The 25703-nt window shown below is 42.5% G+C and overlaps 3 protein-coding genes across 3 annotated transcripts in view; 1 reads left to right on the plus strand and 2 right to left on the minus strand.

The window, feature by feature from the left end:
* rnf115a (ring finger protein 115a) lies at positions 1 to 6684 on the minus strand. Its single transcript, XM_085801334.1, has 9 exons — positions 6581 to 6684; positions 4251 to 4309; positions 3912 to 3966; positions 3447 to 3730; positions 3211 to 3279; positions 3042 to 3114; positions 2861 to 2954; positions 1877 to 1992; positions 1 to 1105 (listed from the first exon to the last, which is right to left on the minus strand). Exons 1-9 carry the CDS (start codon positions 6656 to 6658, stop codon positions 986 to 988), a joined length of 948 nt encoding a protein of 315 aa, XP_085657460.1. The 5' UTR covers positions 6659 to 6684; the 3' UTR covers positions 1 to 985.
* Positions 6682 to 13476, plus strand: polr3c (polymerase (RNA) III (DNA directed) polypeptide C). The gene is made up of 13 exons (XM_085801331.1): positions 6682 to 6910; positions 7816 to 7962; positions 8404 to 8668; positions 9414 to 9715; positions 9827 to 9931; positions 11108 to 11281; positions 11385 to 11436; positions 11543 to 11603; positions 11700 to 11850; positions 12443 to 12544; positions 12646 to 12695; positions 12831 to 12980; positions 13085 to 13476. The coding sequence occupies exons 2-13, from the start codon at positions 7816 to 7818 to the stop codon at positions 13164 to 13166; spliced, it is 1641 nt and encodes a 546-aa protein (XP_085657457.1). The 5' UTR covers positions 6682 to 6910; the 3' UTR covers positions 13167 to 13476.
* Positions 13299 to 25703, minus strand: part of itga10 (integrin, alpha 10) — a 26230-nt gene continuing 13825 nt past the window's right edge. Inside the window, exons 8-30 of the mRNA XM_085801329.1 lie at positions 22981 to 23131; positions 20503 to 20668; positions 19368 to 19441; positions 18959 to 19103; positions 18163 to 18311; positions 17867 to 18010; positions 17512 to 17718; positions 17278 to 17408; positions 16869 to 17035; positions 16591 to 16733; positions 16379 to 16489; positions 16200 to 16285; positions 15974 to 16115; positions 15770 to 15862; positions 15580 to 15656; positions 15316 to 15405; positions 15149 to 15233; positions 14909 to 15022; positions 14718 to 14825; positions 14512 to 14625; positions 14288 to 14383; positions 14075 to 14188; positions 13299 to 13778 (exon numbers count right to left, since the gene is read on the minus strand). Coding sequence (XP_085657455.1) covers positions 13725 to 13778; positions 14075 to 14188; positions 14288 to 14383; positions 14512 to 14625; positions 14718 to 14825; positions 14909 to 15022; positions 15149 to 15233; positions 15316 to 15405; positions 15580 to 15656; positions 15770 to 15862; positions 15974 to 16115; positions 16200 to 16285; positions 16379 to 16489; positions 16591 to 16733; positions 16869 to 17035; positions 17278 to 17408; positions 17512 to 17718; positions 17867 to 18010; positions 18163 to 18311; positions 18959 to 19103; positions 19368 to 19441; positions 20503 to 20668; positions 22981 to 23131 — 2761 coding nt within the window. The 3' untranslated portion in view covers positions 13299 to 13724. The remainder of the gene's footprint in view (positions 13779 to 14074; positions 14189 to 14287; positions 14384 to 14511; positions 14626 to 14717; positions 14826 to 14908; positions 15023 to 15148; positions 15234 to 15315; positions 15406 to 15579; positions 15657 to 15769; positions 15863 to 15973; positions 16116 to 16199; positions 16286 to 16378; positions 16490 to 16590; positions 16734 to 16868; positions 17036 to 17277; positions 17409 to 17511; positions 17719 to 17866; positions 18011 to 18162; positions 18312 to 18958; positions 19104 to 19367; positions 19442 to 20502; positions 20669 to 22980; positions 23132 to 25703) is intronic.

The raw sequence follows: 25703 nt of genomic DNA on the forward strand, positions 1-25703 counted from the left end.
TAAAATGACAGAGGGGTGCCATTTGTTTATAATATATACACCAGGAGGAATATGTTGAAATCATTATCATAAAGCATTAGATAATGGGCCAAGAGCCGTAGACTTTTAATTTCATTCCCTTACTGGTACAACATTTTCAATTATTCTTTTCAGATGAAGAAAAGTCCCAAAAGATGTGAGGAATCCCTTGCTTACATTTGATGTCAAAGCTTCCATTTGTTGCCATTAGACAACAGCTACTCCACATGATTCCTACAGAATAGTCTTGTGGTCTTAAGTGAATAGTAGCACTACAGAGGATGGACACAACAACATGAACACCCTTAACAATGTGATCCAAAAAAAACACCACCAGAATAAATAACCACAGTTCAATCAGCATCTTTCTGATTCAACCTCAAGAAAAAAGGAACATTAAAGCCTTCGTAGACAGAACAGTTACTGCAGGGATATAGGTGTTCATGTTGTTACATCCAGGCTCTGTCAATGCCCACAATTAAAGTAACCCCTACTGTATTCCCATATGCCGTACAGGGCTCAGTTGCAGGTTTCAGCGAATCATCGGGTGAGTAAGGAGGGAATAGTGTGTGATATAAAGTCTGGCATTTCCCCACAAGAGTGTATTGCAGCAGTGCATTTCAAGAAAGATGGAAAAGGAGTTTGCTGAAGAGGTGGAAGTAGAGAAGACATGGGCTTGATCACCATCAAACTAGGCTGGTTTGTTATGAGGCAAAAATAACAAAAAACGAGAGAGATCTAGTGGACCTCAACGGACTGTTAAGACGTCTGTTTGGGTGTCTGTGTACATGGTTGAGGAGAAAGGCATTGAAATAGAAAATAAAAATACAAAAAAAAAAAAATCAGACTGAGATGATTATGACTGCAACAGAGATGAACAGAGGAAAGTGAGAAGCGTTTTTTTTGTCTTCTCCGTGTGTTGTAGAATGTAGGCGTGGAGAACTGAGGGATGAGACAGGTGGGTGTCTCAGAAGGACCATCTCTCCTGTGGACGAGGGTCCATAGAGAGGGAGGGGGACTGTGATGGGGGCTCGCTGCTGCTGTCTTCTCCGTTCAAGCTCTTCCTACACACTGGACATGTGTCATGCTGCGTGGCCACAGAACAGAATGTACATAACGTTAGCTTTGGGCAGTTTTTCTCATAAGAGCTGTAACAAGCGGGCTTCCTATTACATGATACTTTGGTTGCACGGTCCTCCTGTCTGCTCAGTCAAATATACATCAATGTCAAATGAACGGTGGAACAGGGGCAAGTTCAGCAAGCTAATCCAGGATTTAGCATTAAACAAATGTATTACTGAATTTACATAATCTGAATCAGGGATAATATATTAAATCTTTTTCCAACAGAAGCTATTTTAAAGGTTTTGGCTGGTAATAGTCTACACACTTTTTCTTAGGTACTGTCGACAAATCTCATGTGAGGACTGAAACCCACAATGACTTGATCCAAAAAACTAACAAGGCCAAAGCCTGACATAGCTTATTCCTCTGTGTCATGGCCACACAGCCACACTGGGCAACGTGTTCCTTGATAACCATAAACAAGGGAAATGTTTATTTGAGTTAATCCCACATACATGGTCCTGCTGCTGTAAATACTGGGCACCAAATGAATCCGCAGCTGCTCCACTTTGTAGCATTTGCTAAAACCTACAGGATGCAGCTCCATAGGAAAATTAATATGCTTTTTAAATGAAAATATAATTATTTAGGAGACATTCTTTAAGGTTTATGTCTTTAATGTCAAACACACAGGACTCTGAAGTTTATGCCTATTGCCAGCTAGCCACAGTGAATGGTTTGTTCAAATTAAAGTGCAAGCACTTTAAGTTTTGCTTTCTTTGTTTTGACTCACCATTTCCAGCCATGGTACTATACAGTCTGAATGAAAGAAGTGGTTACAGGGCAGCTGTCTGACTGGCTCTCCGACTGAGAAGTCCTCTTTGCACACCGGACATTCCATGCAGCAGTCTGCAGCGGAAAAGACAGACCTGTTTGTTTGTTTGTTTGTTTTTCATCATTCACTGATTCCTAGTGATAACCATCAGTCATTTTCTTCGGTAGACATCCACCAAATCATTACAAGCAAAACAAGTTTCCGTTATCAAATTCCTTAACAGGGGATTCAAGGCAATATAATGGTGCTGAGGATGCTCTGACTACTGACTGAAATAAGAGCTTTAAAAAAAAGCACTCAGACCTTCATTATACCAATCAGTCTATCAGACTTATGCCGAGCTAACCACACACTTACAACTCAGTGGTAAAACAGTACAGCATATACAGAAGAGAAGTCAGAAAAGTACACTGGGATAAAGGAAAGACTGGTGGTGAAAGACCGGTGAGCCAAATTATATCATTTATGCAATGAACTGTTGATACTCTCAAGGTTAACAAACACTCTGTACCAAACAGACACAGCTTCAGAGGCATCTCTTGGCAGCGACATATAACAGAAATGCCCGTTGATGCTACTGCTGCAGAGACATCGAGTGTCGTTTACATAGTGACAAATATGTTTTTAGCCATATATGGATGATGATAGACATTAAGGATACGTATGTATGCACGTCATGCTGCGGTGACTTCTGTCTTGACATCACTGATTGCTTTGTGATTGTACAGCACATCATAATGGGTATTTTAGTGGTGCAACCCAATTTCATTTTCTACTTGGAAATTAGCCACTTTTTTTTTTTTTTACTACGACTGAGTGACTTTAAACAAAGACTTAGCTCCAGGCGTGTATTCAACCAGTTGTCTAGCTCTAACTGAAATTTGCGCAACAAACATCATAAACACAGATGAATTTAGAGAGAAACTACGATGGGTGTCTCACCTGCTTGTTCCTGAGAGATATTGACAGTTGGGAGAGAAGAGATCTTCTCTTTCTCTGCTGGAGGAGGCCCTGTGTTTTCCAGCTGACCTAGTAACTACACAAACACACACAGGTAAGCTAAAGAGAAATTAAAAGGTGACACTTTTAAAATTGGCAAGAAGTTCTGTTAAGTTTGGTTTACCTGCGTTATCACGGCGTCTAACCCTCCCTGTCCCCAGGCGTAATCCCCTGGGTTAGAGTGAAGCATCCCCGTCCTGAAAGAGGCACATAAATGGCTCAAGCTAACGAGAAATAGCGCTACCCTGTGACACTAGTAGTACCACTGTGCAGCTACTCTAATGTCATCTTACCATGAGAGCGGGGGCGACCCAGGGACTGCAGAGCTAGCAAAGAGGCCAGCAAGAAACTGTTGCACAATCCTAGCACGCAGAGAAAAAATACAGTACAGTTAATGTCACTGCCAAAAAAACAAGAACAGTTAGGATTGTAACGGCATAAATAGCACTGTCATTACCAGATGTGGGAGGATGCGAGTCAGAGAGGAGAGCCAAGAGGACGGTGATCGAGACGGGAGACGGTTACTCACCCTTCCACAGCAGGCGAGCGGTCTGGCCTGCTGCTGCCTCTGGACCGGTATCTCCTCTGGCTGTGCAGGCGAGGAGGGCGTCCTGGTCCCCAGTGTTCCCCAGCTCCTAGTAGACCACCCATAGGCCCCCCTAAGCCTGCTGGGACTGACCCCCCGATTGGTCCTCCACCCAACCCCCCCAGGTCGCTGAGACTTCCCAGGCGTCCTCCAGGGAGCCGAGGTTCTGAGTCGGGGGTGTCGCTGTCTGTTGTAAATGGCCGCTCCAGTAACAATAAGTGCCATAGCTACAGGGTTGTCGCAATATGATATTTTGGATAGAAAGTAGTTTTATGGAGGGGAAAAAAGGGGCGAAAGGAAAGATGAAAGGAGAAAGAGAAATAAGAATTAATCAAAACACATGAAATGATTGCAACCAATCCTCTTTGCCCCCCTTCCCCACCCAGAAACCTTCAGATCAACCCATACCTCTGCGAACTGTGTGGCTGTGTCATCTATACCATTTGCACCGCCCTCTAGGAGACTGAGAGAAACAGCACACAAGGGGACAAAAAGACACATTATTAGCAACATTCACTGAACGTCTCTACATGCATATTCAAGTTCAGTGTCAGCTTGGGACAAAACTGCACGGTGAGACTACAAGTTTAACAGCATAACATGTAGGTTTGTTTGTAAAGACGCTCCAGAAAATATGTAAAAGGTCCGTCAGCCCACTTTTGTTTCCTGACACTAACAGGCCTTAACATCTCATGCTGTCTGTCTGTAGATGAGCCGTGCGGTAGATAAGAATAAAAAGTGTCTCACCTGGAGTCTTCTGTTACTTCCTCTATGAACCCTGAATCACATCTTGGACAGATGTACTCCTGGAGAGAATAAAAACAAAGTCTGAGTCATTCCCTAGAAACCGAGGTGACACATTCAAATGTCTTAAACTTGAGGGCATTCAGTTGACAATGATATGAAATAGTTAGGAGCAGGGAATGCTCAAACGAATGACATGGTCTTACTGTATTCAATACAAGTTTCTCATATGAATTCAAAGTTGCAGTTAAAACAACAATAAACTTCAAGGTTGCATTTCTTGTCTTGCAGATGTAAAAAAGTTTAATCTGATGTAACATCTTGAAAATATTCTTCTATATTCACTCAGCCTTACAGGGAAAATCATGAAATCATTGTAAGGACCTTGTGCTGCCTGGCTTTGTCAAGAAAAGGACACTTTGTCAACTTGTCTTTAAGAGGATACTATCAGCAGGATTTGTATGACGGCCTGTGTTTGATGAATGCAACCCAGGAGGTAGAGCTGGTCTGCCAACCACACCTAGAGCGTGCAGAGTTTAAAAGAAGCTGCTGTAACAGAATGAGGAAAACACTCCACTGCCACCTAGCACAGCTGGGTCACGTGTTGTCCGCTCACCGGAAGCCTGGGGTTTTCAACATGGGGTTATTTAATATTCAAACAGGGTTATGAGAGCTTAGACCAATATATTTGCTTGCTTTAATGAAAAAAAAGTAGGTCACAAAAATTGCAACCTCTCATATTATTTTATACTTTTGTATGATATTCTGCTCGGAGCTGACGGTGTGCCTTTGAAATGAGAAAACATATTTGTACCGTTCTCAAAGTCACTCACAACAAAAATGGTTGAGAAATCTCATCCTAAACAGCTAATGACAATTGTGTATCATTTGCTCAGTAGTTGTATTTACTGTTGTATAAATGGACACAGAACTAGGTGGTCCTGGGGATATACTATGAAAGTGCGAAGTGATAAACGCGGGTGTTGCAGTCACTTGGCTCAGTGAAGACATGCCACAGGATTGAGACAAGCAGGCCTGTTTAGAGTCCATGACAACGCAGACGGAAAGTACCCTGAACCGTACCATAAAAATAAAGACTGAGTCTGCAGTCAAGAAGTTCATCAGGAGGACTGACAGAAGACTAAATATACATATTAGGCAGCTTCTAATCTTTATTTTCACATTTGGTTAATCTGCCAGTCATTTGATGGTTGCTTAATGGATTAATCATTTGGTCAAACTTTAATAAGATGCTTATCACAGTTATCTCCTGGCATGCAGGTTGATGTGCTCAGATTGCTTGTTGTCCTAGTTATTAGACTGGAACCAAAGATATCATGTCTACTATGTTGCAAGAATACTGTATAAGCACCATCAAGTGTGAGTATCTGGAAATAAAGAGAAAGAAAACGAAAATAAAATATCTTACATTTAAGTTTTTAACAATTAACCAATGATCCACGTAGCTGATTAATTTTCTGACAGTTTACTAACTAATTAATTAACTTATCATTTTGTCTCTAGTCAGCACAAGGCAATACAAGTATACAGCTCCACAAACAGTTTCCAAAACGACCATAACGTTGAATCCTCACTACTCTCAAACTATTTAAACAAACCTTAACCTTGTAACCTTTATGTGTCTGGGATTTACTGCAGGGCTGTTGAGTCCAGATTGAGGTTAAGTGAGTGTCGGCCTACCTAGTAAACTGGCTAATGAGATATGAAACTTTCACAACTCTCTAGGATGTTGAAAATGATTTAAAACATCTAAAAGTTGATAAAGTCTGTAGAAATGGTATGTCAGGCCAAGGTCCAAACATTATGTTGTTCTCACTTTTGACTTTTAAAACTGAAAGCAAACACATTTGTGTTCCCGAAAATTCCCCGACTCCTCCTGTCTGGTATGTTTTACCAGAAACTGCACCTGAAGACAAGGATAATCTTATTTGAAACAAATAGTATGTAAAAATTCAATGCCAAGACCCTCTTTCTCTCAGCTGTTTGTGTTGTTTTGTGCACAAACACAACAACCCCCAAGCTCATGTGCCAAGTGTCGACTTTTCTGACCAAACTGTCGCAAACATATAAACTAATAGAACCAGTCGATATTCGCCTTTTATTTCCTATTTTTGACGAAGACATCTGCGAGTGTCACGAGTTTATTTAGTGAGTAACAACAACAAATGCCGCTAACTGCTAACAGGCTAGCCAGGGTTTAGCTGTAGCAACCGGGCGAAAACAAACGGTATTTCGGACAAATGCTGACTTGTCAACCGGACATATTACACAGGAGAGGGTCGCACGTAGAGAGAGAAAACCGCCTGCCTTACCGGGAGTTTGGGGTTTACTTCTCCTTTACAACAGTGACAGAAAAACCGATGCGGGGGAACAGCCGCAGCCTCCGCCATCTTCCCCAGACCAGCACACAAACACTGACGTCGGTCCTCCACAGACGGAGGACAGCTGTCCGCCGCCAGCCCGGCATGCACCGCGCCGCCGCCGCCGCCGGAGAGCGGAAGTGCCCGTGTGTTGTTGACAGCGAGAAGCCGCATGTGTTGGTCCAGGCTGTCGTCTTGTCTTATCTGTGGGATGCTTTAAAAAAGAGGGAGAGAGAGAGACCATAATCGCTGTCCTCAAAGGTTTGTGAAGATTTCACCAAGGTAACAGACCATGTTCTCTTTGTGTTAGCCGTTTGCTCGCGCTCAGAGAGTTGGTCTGTGACTGCTAATACAAACTGCGTAATCTCGTTCAGGAGTAGTGGATAAGCGACAGTAGAAATAGCCTTGACTCTTATTCTTTTCTAACAGTTATTGCTGTTTTTTCATGTGTAGACCTCTGTTTTTAAAATCACCTAATATATAACAAGCGCTGACATTACACAACTCTCTGAGCTGTGCACTTGTTAATAGCCTAAGTAAAGTGATGAAATATTGCCACAGCAAAATTTATTTAGTTTTTTTTAAAGTACAGGGCTCTTTTGTTTTCCTTGTCTCTGGAGATTATTCTTTATGTCTCTGGATGTTTTGGTCTGTTTTTATGCTGCAGAGTGAATATACGATAGGACAGATGAGAAAGGCACTGATTTCAGTCTGAATAAGTTTGATTCAGGTCACTTAGCCATGGCTGAAGCTCTAAAGGAGTACCCCAGTGATTTAATATGTTTTGACAGAAGAATGGTCAAATGAAAACAGGAGGAGGAGAGGCCAACATGATTTTTTTTCACATTATAGCAGCCTTCTTTCAACGCAATAGAAATAAAAACATTTCACATATTGTGCAAAATGCATCTTTTTCTTTTTAAAACCTGACAGCTCAGTGCACACTGACTCACAGGCCCCACAGATGATTAAATGCTTTTAATCAGTGCTTTATTAATTTCAGGTGTTCTGCAGTATACTGCAAATTAAAAGCACAGCTGTGTTATATTGATTATTGTGTTGATACAGGCTGTTGGAAAACTTGTAATGAGCCTTAACCTGAGTCCTGTGATTGTGTATTTCTATGTGTGTGTGTGTGTGTGTGTGTGTGTGTGTGTGTGTGTGTGTGTGTGTGTGTGTTTTTGCAGATGACTGCCCAGGAAGTGCGTCTGTGTGGCCTCCTGCTGCGGGAGCACTTTGGAGAAGTGGTGGAAAAAGTGGGAACACACCTGCTCAGAAGTGGAGCACAGGCTTTAAGAACAATTATTCATGAGACTGGCATCTCACTGGACCTGGTAACACTCCTCTTCTTACTGTGTCTAGACTTTTTACCATGCCGATCAATCTCACACCATGGAAACATTACTGTGTTCAACACTAGGTGACCATTGTAGATTGACCATCAGTCAATTGCTCCATGCTAGATGTAATATCATTGTGTTTACATGCACTGTCGTTACATAATTATGCCACATGGACATGCAGCAAAGGGCCAGAATCAGATCCTGGACCCTGCACTGAAAACCTGTTTACAAGCTCATAATCTTTGCTGTGGTAGATTTATATGATTACTGACAATGCTGCTGTTTTGACGGGACTCTTAGAGCAATAGAGGCAGCACAATACACCCCAACACATTACAGCTAATATGCAAATGCATTTTCTGCCTTAATTTGATAAGTGAACTGTTTATGTGCTTGTAAAGAGAGTGCTTTTTATTTTCTGTCTCAATGCAGGTAAAGAAGTCTCTGTGTGTCCTTGTGCAGCATGGGGTCTGTATTTTCAGCTCAGGCCGTAAAGGACCGGGGAGTCCCACAGAGTATCTGACCAGCTGTCATCTAATACTGAGAATCCTGCGTTACCCACGTTACATCTACACTGCAAAGACACTGTACGGTGACACCGGAGAGCTCATCATAGAGGAGTTACTACAGAGAGGTCACATGACCATGAGCGGCACTGTTAAGACCGTCGCCGACCGCCTCACGCAGAACATGGAGGGTCAGTATCTTGACGTCTGTATCAAACAATGGAAGGTTTTGAAACCTGGATTGGGGCTTTACCGCTCATGGTAGTTCAGTGGTTCCCAACCTTTTTTGGCTCGTGACCCCATTTTGACATCACGAATTTCTGGTGACCCCGCGATCATGTGTCACGTGAATGTGGCCGTCAATCAAAATGCGCCAGCTCAGATATTTTTATATGCTGCATTTTATTTGAACTTGATTTATATTTGAGAAAGTGAAAAATACAGTTGTTTAAGATTGTGTGTGGTGTTTTTAATGATAATTTAAAAAATAATAATAATTAGATAAAAAAATATTTTTATCAGTAATTTTTTTTATCAATTACTAGACATTTCAGGAGATCCCATTTGAATTTCAGGCGACCCCACGTGGGGTCCCGACCCCAAGGTTGAAAAAGACTACGGTAGTTACAGGTAAATCCAAATTTGGTCAAAAAGGTGGAAAAGTTGGGTTGGAAACAAGCAAGTGGCAACCACCATAGATGACTGTAATGGGCCATGACACCTGTTAATCAACAACTCCTCAAAAGTCTTTAACAACGGTCACAACCAACACCTACTGTATATGAGAGGTGATGCTGACTTGTGACATTTATGTTTCTTTAGAGTAACTTGTGACCTTGATATTTGGGTGTGGTGTTAAATACGATGACTTGATGTCTTACATGTGGAATGTAATGATGGAAAGTTGCTGTATTCTTCTTGTATTTCTTGTTGTAGAGGGGCACAGCATGGATTACAGTGAAGTGTCTTCTGCCTTCTCCAAACTGGTGGAGACTCATTTCCTTCAGCGCTGTCCGCCGCAAGGTGCAGCAGGAGCAACAAAGAGCACTTCTCCAGCTACCCCTGCCACCCCAGCTGCTCCTGCTACCCCTGTTAGCACCCCACAGCCCACACCAGAGAGCTTCCCCGACTGCTACAAGGTGCCACATGTCACACTCCACGGGCGAGGCAAAAGGCAGCTCTCCAGTGAGGAGGGAGAGGACCAAAGGAATGCAAAGAAGCCTAAGTTAGATACAGATGTGAGTGCTTGGACATTTTTTTTGTTATCCTGTCATTCTCCTTCACCTTACATATTGCATAAGTTGTGTTTTCTCTGCCTGTTTCACATGCTGTCTGGCTCTCTTGTTCAGACTCATGGTGATGAGGGGATTTACTGGCAGGTGAACTTTGAGAGGTTCCATCTCCACTTCAGAGACCAGGCCATCATCAGCGCTGTAGCCAACAAACTGGACCAGGTCAGTTTTAAACTTGGAGGTTTGAAATTAATTTCTAAGAAGTAGAAAATCGCTGAGAAATTCCAGCAGCAACAATAAATGTCCCTTGAAAACATTGGCTAGTGTATCTGCACATATTTACCAAGATAAACAAAACTAAAGTTGGCAGTTTTAAGGGGCTGATTGTGACAGATATTTTCTGGAGGCTTATTGACAGAAAACACCTCACGTTTACTAAGATTCAGTGTAAAGCTGCCAGAAAATCATGGTGTCCATAAAATTGGACAGAGAACGCATAAAAGGAAATGTAGGAGAGAGTCTAAACGAGACATACTGTACTCTATGTTGTTCTGGCCTAAGAGATTATCTCACCCCTGATGAACACATCCATGGTTTCCCACAGCATGGAAGCTCCAACATCTGGAGTATTGTTGACTTAAAAAACATTCTTTGAAAACAGACATGGTCTGATAAAACAATTGGGTCATATTTACAACCAAAAACAGATGCAGTCGGTCTGTTGTGAACCAAAAAGACATCAGTGTTTTTGAAGGTGTAGTGGACTTGGGGGATTCCTTTTAGACAGATAAACCAACTGCCAGAGTTCAGAAACATTTAACTCCTCCATATTAGTTTGGATTATTTTAGCAGATTTAGACTGAGCGCTTGGGATAGCCGAGGATGGATCCAAGTAAGGATTCAGCCAGCGGTTACAATCTCCATCTAAGACTAACTGGTGTGAAGATTAATTCGATAACAATGAAAAAAGCCAGGATAAATTGGCCCAATAATAATAATAAATCTACCAGATAGTTTTAGCATGGACCAAAGAGATAGATTTATATGAGAGGTAATAGTAACCCCTCCTGATCGGCTAGAAAAGACAGAGATATACTGCACCTGTCCAATCCAACCTTGCCACAACTCATGTTAGCACCAAGATGCTGTAAATCACGCAAAACCTTGCTGCATTTAATTAGCTGGTTCAAGCCTTTGTAAGTTAGACTGATGAATTTAATGTTGACGAGTTATACAATCTTGAAAGAGGAACAGATGCTTCAGCCATAGTGTTGAGGAAGAGGAGAAAACATCACAGCGAGTACAGCTACAGTGCATCCAAACTCTGAGCTTTAATTAAAACTTCTTCGTCTCTAATACTTTCTCATCTTTCTAAATATTTTAATTTTTACATCTCAGACAAGCAGTGAGATAGTGCGAACGATGCTGAGGATGAGCGAGGTGACGACTTTGCCCAGAGCCACCTGCACAAAGCCGCTCTCAGCCAACGAGATCTTTCGATCTCTCCCGAGCAGCTACAATATCCCCAGACCCATTCTCGACCAGTACCTCACTCTGCTGGTGGACGACCCGGTACGACATCCTCAAGGCACTTGATGTGTCGATCAATTTTACAATTTTCACAAGGACGGTTTTTTTTTTTTTCATCCACTCATCCTTTTTTCCCATTTCCTAGATGGAGTTTGTGGGGAAGGCTGGTGAGAGTGGAGGAGGGATGTACGTTGTCAGTATCCTTTTTTAAAAATGTAAGAGTGTTTTCAAGAGTTGTCAAGCTGGTTCTTACTATTGAATTCATGAAAAAGGTGTGTTCACTTCTCCTAACTCATCTCTCAGATATGCACAGAGCACTGGCCAATCTGGCACGGGCCACACTAGAGTCTGCAGTACAAGAGAGGTCTGTGTGTGTGTGTGTGAGGTTTTAACTGTGTGTACTTGCGATTATTCTGTCATTAAAACCACATTCATTCTTTCACTTTTACTCTGTTGTCAGGTTTGGTTCCCGGTCAGCACGCATCTTCCGTCTGTTGCTGAGGAAACGTCACCTGGAACAGAAGCAGGTGGAGGATTTTGCCATGATACCTGCCAAGGAGGCTAAAGACATGCTCTACACGCTGCTTTCACAGAACCTGGTCCAGCTACAGGTAGGTGCCTCACACATGAAGACGCTTTCACGGTTCCTTTTGTTGCATCCAGTCATTACTGAGCTGGTACTCGAACTCAGACTCTGATGAAGCAGTTTGACATCAGAGCAGATGACGAGTTGTGGATTATTTCCTAAGCATACTGTAGGTTTGGGATTGATAAATGCGTTTCCCCTTTGTCCCTAAAAGAATTTGAACACACGCATGATTTGTTACTTTGATTAAAAAATAAAATAAGGGGACTTACTGATCTCTTTCAATATGTGAGTCAAGTTTCAGATCTCTTTAAGTTAATTTCCCGCTGCCTGGACAGAAATAATCCAAAATATATCTGATCCAAAAACCTACTTTGAAAATTATTTGGCCCACATTTTTAAGATGCACTAAGTGAATGAGATATTTTAAAACCACACAGGAGTGTAATCTTTTCAAAGATGCAGGAAGACTTAAACAAAGTGGCCGTCTGTCTGTTTCACTGACCGACAGTTGGAAGAGACACACTTAGATGATTTGAGTCATCAAATTCAAGGGAGCAGCCGCTGTTCATTTAATCATCCTACACATCATTACTGTTATATTTTTAATTCTTCAGGAAATCCCAAAGACTCCTGATTATGCTCCCTCTCGTACCTTTTATCTTTACACCGTCAACCAACTCGCAACTGCAAGAATGCTGCTTCAGAACTGCTACAAGGTAAAATCATGAACATAAGTTGTTCTGTTCAGTTCACACAGGTTTCTGCTTTTTTCTATCTATATTTGTGTTTTTTGGGTTTGACAATTTTCTCTGTGCAGACAGTGGCCAACCTCATAGAGAGACGCCTGTTCGAGTCCAAAGAGAGCAAGTGAGTGTCTCATTATGTTGTCATGTTTTATGTATCTTAGCCAGATAATTTAACATGATCAGTTTTTAAAAGCAGTTTGGCTTGCGCATTGTGCCATAAATGAATGGGCTGCTTGGTTTTGTGTTTGATCAACAGGCGTCTGCTGGAGAAATCCCAGCGAATCGAAGCCATTCTGGCGTCTCTGCAGGCCAGTGGGGCTGAGCCGGAACAACTGACCGAGGTTGAGGAGATGATCACCGCTCCCGAAAGGCAGCAGCTGGATTCTTTACGGGTCCATATCAATAAGTACGAATGTGACACAAAACAACCATTCCCTTGAACAAAGATGTCAGTCACCTCTGTGGTTTGTCATGACTGTGACTCTCATAATTTTTCCTTTTTTCTTCCAGGTTAGATTCAGCAGAGAACCAGGTGGATGAAACCATCTTTCTTCTAGAGTCCTACGTCAACTCCACCGCCACATCAAGTTGAGTCATATGTACGAGCACAGCAACTCACCGGCAGTACTTCTGAAAAATTTCCCATTAGTTTTTGTGTATAAACGCTGTCAAGTTTGACTGCTTTGAAGTTTATAGCTGGATTGTTTCAGTTTGGAATAAAGTACTTGTTTTTACTGCTTGCATCAGTAAATGAATAAAGCGAGACCAAGAAAACTTAACAACACTTTTAATTCCCTTAAAGAACAAACACAAAACTGTAGGACAGACATAGGACAAAGTGATTGCTTGAAATATAAAACCATGAAAATGTCTGTATATTAAATAGAAGTATTGTGGTTTAATACACTTTGGTTTTCCTTAGAAATTAGAAAAAAAAGATTATTTACACAAGTGCTCCCAACCCTGGAAATAGTGGGTAGTGCATTTTCTCTTTGACCGTCATGATGCTCTCTTTGGTCCTGAAGGTCCCTGTTGCATCTGTGTCATGAGTCCAGTCCCAGGATTATCTGTGTGCCTGGTGGGAGGTGGACTCAGATCATGTGGTAGTTGTCATAGTAAATGACCGTTGTCATGGCAGCAAGAGTTGGGCTCAGTCCTCGTGGTTTTCATCCTCTCCTCTCTGTTTGCGTGTGAAGAACCCCAGCTGTTGGGAAGTCAGATGGAGGATTGATACTCTGTTTAAAGCACATTCTGGTATTTTCTTTTAATTTTATGGTACCTATCAGTAGGTGCAAGCGAATTGTTTATTATGATATGAAAATCTGACCAATACAACAGTGCCTCTCTAATATTAGTACTATTCATCAGAGCAACCATAAAGTGCACCCGTCTGTGACTAACCCCATGTACAATTCGCACCCATGAAGCATGTCATTGATCCCACTTATAAATTCAATAGCGCTGTAAATTGCTTAACAAAAGTATAAGTGAAACGCGTACCTTCCACAGAGCGAAAATGATAAGGGCCAGGAGCAGCAAACCTCCAACGATGCTGCCGATCAGAATCCAGAGCGAGATGGGAATAGCTCGGCCCTTCAATACTTCCAGTACAGTCTAGAGATAGAACAAAGAAGGGAGAGTTAAGAAAAGGTAAAATGCTCTGTGAATGATTTTCTGATTGCACCACTCAAAGTCCCACCATGGCCATCTTACCTCCCTCCAGGCTGTTCCTGTGTCCAGAGTGATGAGGTTAGTCTCCTGAGCTGAGAGGCGATAGGCACCTATTATCTTCACTGACTTATATTTGGCCTACAAAAAGAGACACAGAGGTGATGACCAGTGTGTGTGTCATAGGACAGAAGATTTGGGCTGAAAGAAGCATCTGTGTGTGTGTGTGTGTGTGTGTGTGTGTGTGTGTGTGTGTGTGTTAATCTCACTTTTCTGAAAAAGTCATCATGGACTCTGCGGCTGACACGAATGACAGCAGCCTGCCCTTTCAGAAGTTGCTGGACTTGACACACAACCTCTGTGCACCATGACCTGCTACAGTTCTAGACAAACAGATACAAATACATCAGCTGATAACATGCATGCTGGTGCTGCACACACGGTTCAATAGCTGCTGTGCTGCCGGTGGTCTCACCAGTATGTCATTCTGCAACATGTCTTCAGGGTGAAGGGGGCGTACGTCTCTCTGTCTGGCCTTCAGCTGGGTCAGATCACTCAGCACACTGCAGTTCACCCCTGTAGCCTGTGGGGCAATTTAAATATGTCAGATATGATCTAAAAGAGAGATACGAATTTGCACTACTTACTCGCAGAAGCACTACTCACGTTGGATGAGAAGACATCAGTGATAGTCATGAAGACACTGTCTCCTGCAGCCACAGAGGGCAGATGCAGCCTCAACTCCAAATTACTCACAGAGTAACAGCCGAGGTTCTGCACCTACAAACAGAACGAACAAATAATGCTCAGAGTTTGCCCCATTTTTCTTAATGGATGTTTCACACAACCTAAAGCCTTGGATGTCTTTAATTTCATGTTTTGTAATGAGCATATAATGAGACATACCCTGAGGTGTGTGTAGAACTCTGGTCCAATTGCCTCTGACACTGTACGAGTGGGATGAACCTCGTATCGGTTCAAATTGGAGTCACTGCACAGAAATACAGGCTGTTAATACTCGTGCATTAAACCAAAGAGAAGCTAAAATATCTTTCTGCGGCACACACACATACCTGCTGATGAAAAGGTCTGGCTCATACTGAACAAAACTCTGCAGCTGAACACTGTTGTCCCCCAGAGTGTCCTCTCTTTCCACACTGTCACTGTAAAACAACCAGATGGTTACACAAACTATAGTGCCTTTCAAACAAACAAGAGGAAACATCACCAGTGTGTTTTTGTGGAACTGAAAATGTAAAAATGAAATGTTTATTGAAGTCTTCAGTGTCTCTAAAACATGCATGGGGTCCCCAGAACGTGCTGCTTTAGTGGGCTACCTGGCAGCATTGAGCTTCATCTGCACTCGATTGTGCAAAGACGTGCAACTGAACTCAAATTCCAACATGAAGTTAACCTGAAAACACAGAGGAGAAGAGGCTGATGGAGTGACACATTTCAGCTGGAAGGGGTGAAGTGTGAGTGGGACGAGCTGAGAGCGATGGAGCCGTTTCCTTGGCATGGACGTACCTTTGACTGGGAGCGAAATACTGGATAGCTGACATTACACAAGTGGCTGTTGGTACCAAGAGCTGTGCACTCAATCTTGAAGTGGGCATCCTCCTACGATAAAAGAGAGATGAAGAAAAAGAGGCTGTGTTAGGTAGTGTATGTTGATACATGCTTATGGTTAATTACACACAGTGCTGGGTGCGTGATATGAGTGTCGTCTACCCGAATGCTGAGGCTGGAGAAGTGCAAGTTGCGTGAATAGTGCAGCGTCAGGCTGGTGTTGTAGGCGTTCTCCAGTCTGTTCTGGAGCTGCACCTCCACCGCCAGACGCCTACGAGGACTGCGAATCACATAAGGCTTCTGTCTGTGGAGACAACACAATGGAAACTAGCTGTAAACCAAACATCTGAGAGGATACAGCGAAGAGAGGAATGTCTCATATCTGTACCTCGTCCCAGAGATGTCCATATGAGCCTGTAGCACCAGGTCGGTTGTGCACACGTCATCCTCACCGCAGTCTTTAAAGAACGGGATCTAGAGAGGGAAACGTTGAGAGCGTAGCATGTTTAATGGAGAAGAAAAATGAAGAAAATGTGCCACAGTATGAATCAATATTGTGCCACTCACAGTTTTCTTGACAGTGGTTGGCCAGCCCTCGTCCAACACAGGACCGCTCTCGGTGTCATTTATCTTAAACCGCAGTGAGAAGCTGATTGGACGGATGTAATCTGCTGTGTCCTGTGAAAAAAGGTCACGGGTGTCATTTTGTCTGTCCTGATAGATGTATCTAGAAGCTGGGATGGCGTTTTAATGTAGCTGGTGTGTGTGCAGACGCTCACGTAGACATGGAAAGGCAGTTTGTGGCAGAGAGTTTGTCCTGTGTGAACTCCGACGGCCAGCTGAGTCTGTCTGTGGGAGCTGTCGTCAAACAGGGCCCGGGCTGACAACTTCCTGTCATCCAACATCGCTGACACCCACAGATCTGAGGAGAGAGCCAGTAATTGAGACAGATGGCGAGTGTTGGAAAATTTACTTTTTGACAATAATTTGAGTGCCTGCCCGATTTACAACACTTATATTTCTTGTTATAAGTGAATATGGGGTTTATGAAAAATACCAAAGCTGTTGCTCTGTGGTCCAGGGGAGCGGGAGACAGCTGTGAAGCAGGCGGTTGCATTCAGACAAGCTGATTCTCTGCCACCCCTCTGGCAGGTCTTCTGAATGACATTGATGGAGTGCGGCTGGAAGGACAGACTCACATTGATCTGTACTATGCTTCGTGAGCTGCAGACAAGAGAAGCAGTCATTGAAAAAACTTCAGTTTTTGACTTAGGAGCTATTTTTTAGCCAGTAGATGATTTTAATCTACCTGATAAAAGTCTATTATATTGTTTATTTCAGATGTGGAAACAATCTGGCTAGATTCATTTTATCCCAGTGCTTGCAGCTATATAGTAAAATCAGCACTGGCAATGACTTTCCCTTCCCTCTGTGCCCTTCTTCCTCTGTGTCGACTGTCGACCCACCTGAGCAGGACAGCACTGCCCTGAGCTCCTACTGCCAAGTCTATTAGCTCATCTCCATCCAAGTCGAGCCGAGCGCTCACACTGCGGCCAAAATACTGCAGGGAGGGAGAAATCGATGACCCTGGAATACGCTGTGAGGATGAGAGAGGCAGAGCCAAAATCACAAGTCAGTTGTTAGTTTATTCCTGAGAAGTGCGGGTGTGTTTGTGGTTGTGGTGGTTAAACGGCGGGTACCTGTTTATAATTGTGGTTGATGTAAATTCCATCTCCATGGTAGACATAGATGGCTCCTCTGTGCTCATCCTCCAATGGGGCTCCCACCAGCAGGTCAGTGTAGCCGTCGTGGTTGAGGTCAGGAGCGGCTGCCATTGCATAACCAAACCTGGCATCCTGAGACTTTTCATCCGACTTCAGAGTACCATTAGAAACAAAAACCTCTTCCTGAAAGACAAAAAAAGAAGAGGGAAGAGAGGTGGAAGAGTTAGAGGCGGTTACTTATTATAAAAGCCTCACAAGAATTTGATAAAAGTTGTGTGTTTTTGATGGTAGTGATGATAGTGAAGGGAGATCAATGTCACTATTGTCTTACCCCACTGAGGGTGTAGATGTAGACTCGACCAGCCTCTTTGTTCCCTGAGCCGAGGTACATGGGAGCAGCGACCAGAAGGACATCAGTAATGCCATCCTGGTCGATATCCAGCCCACACACCTCGCTGCCATAGTAGGATCCAATCTGCAAACAGGAACATGTAATTACATCTCACTGCCAGTAGATGGAGCCGTCGATTTAAATCTCTGACACGAGATTCCTGCAGTTTTCTGCTCCAATACATGAACAAATGAAAATGAGGAGGAAGAATGAGAGACCTGAGCAGAGAGTGTTACCTGTTCTCCATTGAGAGCCTGTACAATGTTGACATCGCCTTCATTGCTGAGTTCAAACAAGATGACTTTGCCTTTGTGTTTGAAGCGGGGAGCCCCGGCTACATACAGTCTCCTCCAGTCCCCAACTATCACAGATGACACTGTGTAACCTGAAAACACGTTTACATACACGTCATTACACACTGCTGCTCAAACTTTGGCCTCTGGTTAAGTGCTTGTAAAATAACTCTCGGGTAGGTGATCTGTATCATGTTGTTTTTATTTTCTGTCAATGTTTATATCATGTTACGTGTTCAGGCAGTCTGAAATGTAGTTTGGGAAATCCCACTGGGGTGTTGTGTTTAGGTGCACGCGGAAAAAAACTCTGTCATTTGTGTTTTGAGGGTGAGCTGGCGAACAGGAGTGCATTCACAGGTTGTTTGCACATTGTTTGTCTTTCAACGTAACTTTATGAAAACACAAGGATGTTTTGAATAGGATCATGTGTATTTTGGAGATTATTACAAAGAAAGAAGTTTCTGTTTTGCACACAGCTAAAGCCAGTTCGCTGGAGCACCAGACACTCAGGAGCCCCAGAAAACCCCTGGTTCACTGTTTGGCAGTTTATTTGTGATAATTAAGTTGGCTTGTCTGTGACAGTGGGTCAAAAGATTTTGTTTCACAACTCCAATGTTTTGGCTGATGTTAGACTTACAGACGTACATATTCTTAAATATACTTTCTATCTGTGATAGTAATGCACCAACAGATGAAAAACACCAGTAATGGTGTGTTCAGTGGCATGATATGTTGTTACCTAGATAAGCAGCATGATTTTTGAGCTCCAGCGGGAACTCGCTCTCAAAAGCCTCTCTGGGCGGCATGATGCGTCCATTGGTCCCCTCCTTCAGCACTCCACCGTCCCAGTCATAGGCACCGACCATCCCAAACAAAATGCCATCCTGAAGAACGGAAGTAGGTGAGCAAGTGGGTGAGATACACAGGTAAAACTCATTCACTTCACAAACAGGTGAAAAAACTACAGGTCTACAGGTAAAGTCTTCTGTGTTTATGTTTTTTTAGAAACCTGCCTTGGGACTGCGGCTGAAATTTAGCAGTTGTGCTATGTCCGGCACATTTACACTGATGCTTAATGCGTCAGTGTTGATGAATGTGCACTGTCCCAATTCAATAAATAAAGAAATGAAATGAAAGGTCAGACTCACATCCAGTCTGTGTGTGGAGAAGCCGATCTGAGACATCTCCATGTGGAACGAGCTCTCGTTGTAGCCCAGTGTGCCTGCAGGTGGGCAGAGACGAGTCAGCGCTCTCCATCATCGTGTTTCTTTACACATCCCTCTCCCTCCCTTCCTTCCTCTTCCCCCCAGCATCTGATCTAGATGGCATCATTAACACTCTCACCCTGAAGACCACAGGTGGCAGACGTGCCTCGCCCTTTCCTTTCCTCCTGTCCTTTCCTCTCTGGTTTCCTTGAATGTTTACAGGATGGCATCAACTTTCCTCAGCCTTCCTCTCATATTCCCACGACTACTGTGATAGCTGGACACTCCCTCTGTCTTCGTTTCCATTTCTTGCTTTTTCTGCAGGGCTACTGTTTATTTTTTCACATTTTTCCCTCCCTTCCATTCTCTGCACTGATCCTTTTCCACCTCTACCTCACATTCTTGTAATTTCATTTCTTCTCATTTCTCAGTTTTGTTTCTTCAATAATCATTAATCTGATTAAACCAATAGTGCAGAAGGAAAAACTGTGAAAACTGTGGGTTTAAACACATCTTAAACCCAGAGAACATAAAAGTGAAAAAGGGGAATCAAATTATCTATAATGTCACAGCAGGAAAACATGTTATTTAAATATCTACTTAAAAAGTGGGTAAAAGTTTATTCATGTGATTATCATCATATACTGCAAATATGTATGTTGCTGCCACATATCATTTTGTGTAAATGAATCCAATATTTTATAGGTTATTTGCGTATATGACCAACTAAAGCTGTTCTTCGACTTTTTGACTTTACACTTTACTTTTTTCTGGTTGACATAAATAAATCTATACTTTAATGCAGAGAATGTGTGGTTGAAGTTGATCATATGAGTAATAGTTTGTATATGGATTTGGTCATTTTGCATGGTAGAATGACTTACATTAATGAAAAAAAAATCCTACCTCTATACATTATACAGTAAATATCTGTATCTTTATGTTTTTGCTTGTGACTAACAAATAGAACATGCTGTTGTGTGAAACGGATTGTAAAATTATACTGAAACACCAGTGATCTTCAGTGCTAATGGCTCAAAGTGTTAATTTTACACTGCTGCTTTCTTATTGGACACACCTTCCAGGGTGAAGATACGGTCTCCCAGGGCATCCACGATGTCATTGAGCGCAGCTTCATCAGTCACATTGAAAAAGTATTTTTCATCGGGATTGCTGGCGATATATTTGATCTCATTAATGAATGTTTCAGGGTCCTGTTGCCGGCGGATATAATGACCCAGAACCTGGAGTGCGGCGTGGGAAAAAAAGACAGAGAGAGAGAAACAACTGTAAGAGAATGAATCAACAGACAACACACGGGTTCAATAAAACATTGAGAGATTGTGCTGGAAAAAGAGAAAAGTAGAGAAAGTGAGAAAAAACAGATAGTTTGGCATGCATCAGAGCAATTGCTTCTCCATGTTTTAGAGGAACGTTGAAGGCAGCAAAGAGAGATATCCGAATCTGTAGTTTGAGAAAAGAGTAGAGAGCCAACACCGCCCCCAGAACTCTGAAGTAGCACACAAGTAACCTGGAGCTGCAGGATTTAACTCTCTTACATGAAAATAATCACACGTCTTAGCTGTGTCAATGCCTGTGTAATTTACTAGTAATTAAGCAATACCTAAAGGCCACAAACTGACTCGCAAAACACAAGACAGAAGGAAATGGGGGCCACCAGAGATTTGTAAATGAGGTGCACAGGCCTAGCAGAGAGGTGAAGAGATGACGGATGCACAAGATATACTGTGGCAGCAGTGGCCTATGGCTTAACGCCTGAAGTACAAATGAGAAAATTCCATAAGAGAAACCAAACCCCAGAATCTCCCCCTGTGACTCCAGCTGCCAAGCAAACTAAGGAAATCCTCTGTTTTCAAAGGATAGCTGGTGGCGAGGGGTGAGGTGTGTAACGTGAAGAGGCTCGACTTATAAATATGTACATTAAGATCTTATAGAGGCCAAAACATTCCACTCAGGCGTCAAACTGCTGCTGGTTTTTATATAGCCTGGTCATGAACACAGAGGAATCAAGAAGAAAACGTGGACATGTGAAGGATTTTCTGATGTGATAAAAGTGTTGATACATAGTTTGACACGGTTCAACATAAACCGCTCCTCCACAAACACACATTTCTAGCCCCTGGCCTGCGCTGATGTATAAAACAGTTTGCATTACCCATGCTTCTGAAAGCTCAGTCCTCCCTTGGGAGCAATTTTCACTGCACACACACACACGCGGGGGCAGTAGCACTGAGAGCAGCATCAAAACATGGCTGCTATTAAGCACGACTTACCTGTCATCACTCTGACTTCTCAGGTGAACACAGAGCAGAAAAAGCAGCAGTATCCATTTTTGTTTGTTTCTCTTAAGACTATTACCTTAAGGTTTTGTTTCTGGCCGTCTGAATTCTTCTGAAACGCAATGTCAAATAGCTCCAGACAAGTAGTTATATCCTAGCTCTCACTGATATGGACATAACAGCACGTTTTAAAACAGTTAACCTTTAGCCTCTTCCTGTGCTACTGGATGGTCAGGATTTAGACCTTAGACAAAGATAAACACCTTAAATGATAGGTTGACTCATAATAGAAAAAACAATAGAATTAGAGTGTGTCTCTGTCTCTCAGGATGTATGAAATATGTTTGTCCAGGCTCATATAAAATATTACACAAATTCAATTTTGTCCTAATCATTGCATGGTCTTGAGGAATGGCTGAAGTGTTTTTGTTTTTGTCTAACATGCGTCGGGTGGACAAATGCTTAAGAGATTGGATTTCTCAAGCCGTATTACTTTAGTGAGGCCAGAGAACAAAACACAAAACATTGTTTATAACACTGTGGCAAACCATCAGTTTTATGTTTTTAAGTTAAAGTATATCGTTTTCAAGATTATTGCATACTAGATTAACCGCTGTTACTGTTATCCATCTTTGTTTTGTATTTGTTCTGATTTTGGTCTTTGTAAACATACATATTCCTCTGAGGTTGTAATTACTTTGTCTTTTATTGAACATCTTCTGAATATAGTCAGAGAGCATGTTGTTATCCATTTTGAACATAAGCTGTGCTCTATCTGATTGTCACCATCTACACATATTTCTATGGTGGCAACCTCTCAATGTTGGCTCATGTTCTCCTCCCCAGTTCCTCTTGTGGGATAGGGAGGGGTCTGCAAGTAGTGCTGCCACAAGAGTCTGTCTGCTCCTCTAAGTCTGGAACCATACAACCACTCAGCGTGTTTCTGTGTGTAGAGGGGGTCGGGTGGGGCTGGAAAGGAAGAGTTTTTGTTCCCACTCGGCTATTTTAGTAGACCCAAAGGGTTCATTTGGTAATTTGGAGATGTTATTTTTGGGGGAGTGGTGGTGGTATTGTGCAGTTGTCTGAGGATGCGGGGTACATGCTCAGCGTACAGCTTTCACACAATCCGCGTGGAACATCAAGGATGAAATTTTTAGCATCATTAAAACACTAGAGCTCTCAAATAAAACCCAGAATTTTTTTTTTTTTAGGGCAGCAGCTCCAAATGATCCATCAAAACTTGATGAGATACTCACAGCAATGGCGTATCTCGTGATGTTTCTATTCTCGCACTCCGCCAGAGCGTCTGGTAGCTCCTCCCCATCATGTGACTCTCCATCTGTCACTACGATCATCACCTTGGTGGCGCCGTCTCTTGCTCCACGCTCAGCACTGAACGCCTCTGTGCTAAGGACAGAAAGAAAGTGAGACAGCGGGACAGGTCAAAAAATACAACTCTGTCATGCCAATTATACAATTCTAGATGAATTTAATTTAATTTGAAAGAAAAAGAGAGCCAGAATGGAAGAAAAGTATAATGTTAAAGGACTGAAAGGGCCAAATGGAGACAGAGGACACCAGGGAGTACCCAGACAGTACGTTTCCTAAAATCTCAAATAAACGTCCTCCATAAGATAACATACAATTTAAAGTGCTTCTCTGAGAAAATGAATAGCTTGTATGGTGAGACGTGGGATTTGAGTCCCTTCCCATCATATATACGTGGTTCAAAACACAACTGGGCTTTTCCACAACTATATTAGTCATGCTTGATACACATACATTAGCTGCCAGTTGACTCAAATCGGTCACTGCAATGTGCATGTGTCACTGCAGACAGTGACCGCATCTGTGCATTCCCATCCGGTTGTGCCATGATAGAGAGGAAACCTTAATGACAAACACACACCAACCCAGGCCGCACCCTGTTTGTCTGCAGGAAACCTGTTCTCAGCAGGACCTGCTTCAAGTGTTGAATAGGGTTGGTTAGCCTCAGACCAACACGCACACACAAATGGGAAGCGTAGTCACTTCTGGTGAACTCAGTCATTTTCAGGCCTAACTCCAGCCGCTGCCTAAATATAACATTGTGGTCAGCCGCAAGAAACTCAGAGTTAAAAACAACTGCTTCCCCTATGCAACTCCTGCAAATTACATAGGGTGCAGAAAAGGGAAGGGAGAGGAAGGAAAACAGAACAGAGGAGTGGAAGTAAGAGAAAGGAGAGGAACAAATACATGACAGAAAGACTAAAAGAATGGGAAAGATTATCAAAAAACAGGCAAACTGCAAACCCCGAGGGAATGAAAAAGATACATAGAGGGAAAGGGGATCATAAAAAGATAACTAAAAAGAATAAAATGGGCATGTGAAACAATTTAAAAAGAACTGAAAGAATGATAAAAGACGGTACAATGAAGCCAAATAGTAAAAACTGAGAAGTGCAGGATGCTTTGATGTGGTGTGAAGTTCGTGTGAAATATAAAGATGGTAGGAGAGAGGGAGAAACCAAAGAGAGAGCAGCGCTGTAGAGGAAATGAAGGAATAAACCATGAGACAAGACAGACATAAACAGGTAAGAAAAGAAGGTAGCATTAAAACCAAAAAGAAGTAGGCTGGAAGAAACAAGGGGATGGGGAAGAGGGAAGGGGGGATGAAAGAGGAGAGAAAGTGAGTAGAGCTAATTGGGAGGCCTGGTTGTATTTACTAGACATTTTATGGAGTCACAGTAGTATGGTAATGACACAGCCCAGCGGTCTGCGTGTGTACTTTCATGTGTATGTATGTGGGTGACTGAGAGTGTCTCAGACGGGTGGAGCAATATAAAATTCAGTGGCTAATCCAATTGTAGAGGGCTGTTTGATGTTCATGCACGAGTCTGTCATCTACTCTGCCTTGAGACCGTACAATCTACCGTCCATTACCGTCCTTGCATGTCAACATTACACTGTGCCCTGATGCCCTACAGCGCAGGAAGACAAGTGTCAAAACATAGGTGCTATTTTTGGTAACTGTGTGTACGGCGCAATGTAAGGAGATCTAAAATGCCTCAAGTGTTTGTGGTGTTAAGTGGGTCTGTGACCACAGAGCAGCAAGCTCAGTTCTACTTTTCTTTGACTTTTCTTTTAATGACAATTTGGGAAGTAATTTAATTGCTTTCTTAAAAGTTCTCAAATATATATATAAAGGAGAATGCTTATTAAAAGCTTTATTTTTTCAAAAATAACACATCCACAGGGCGTTTAGAGGGGTAATTAATTTAAGAAATTTTGACGGGATTTGGACTTCCTGTTTACCTCGTAGCCAGCATGGGGGCTCACCTCTCTGCTGTTTTACTAAGCCTCCTCCCGGTCGTGTGCATTTGTTTTCTGCGAAGCCTTTGATAATCAATCAGTGGATCAATGGATATATACATGTTATGATGTGTTTATTAATGTAGTCTTATCTGTCATAAATAAGAGATTATGGTTTACGGGCATGGTGTGTCGCAGACTCGAACAGAACTTTAATAATGATGGCACACTGGTCCATCAGTGTGGGTTTTGTGCTGGGCTATTTCTTGGAAGCAAACAGTATCTCAGGACAATGACAAGACTTCAGAAAGGTTGAAAACGTAATCCATGTTAATTACTGAGTGTTAGAGGGGGGCAGATTTCGTTCACTGTGGACGGAGCCTGCTCAGCTGTTTCTGCATGTTTCTGTCCAGCATGCTAAACAAAGCTTCATATTTTCTGTACCGGGGTTAAAGTGTTATTGACCTTCACACCAAAACTGAAAGCTGTGAGTCAGGTGAGGCCAGTCCCTTTAAACTATTATTTTGTGCAACTTTGCTGTAATTGTTTTGTTGCGTTTTAGCAGCAAGTTTGTCACTGCAGTAGCCAACTTATTCTTGTTTGAGAGATTTTTCTGCACCTTTCAGTTGACCTTGCTCATGGTGGCTTTATGGTCTAATTTTCCCCTTCAGTTATAAACTGAATTTTT

The sequence above is a fragment of the Trachurus japonicus genome, chromosome 16, assembly GCF_045865225.1.
Source record: "Trachurus japonicus isolate A0001 chromosome 16, Traja_1.0".
In the NCBI taxonomy this organism is placed as follows: Eukaryota; Metazoa; Chordata; class Actinopteri; order Carangiformes; family Carangidae; genus Trachurus; species Trachurus japonicus.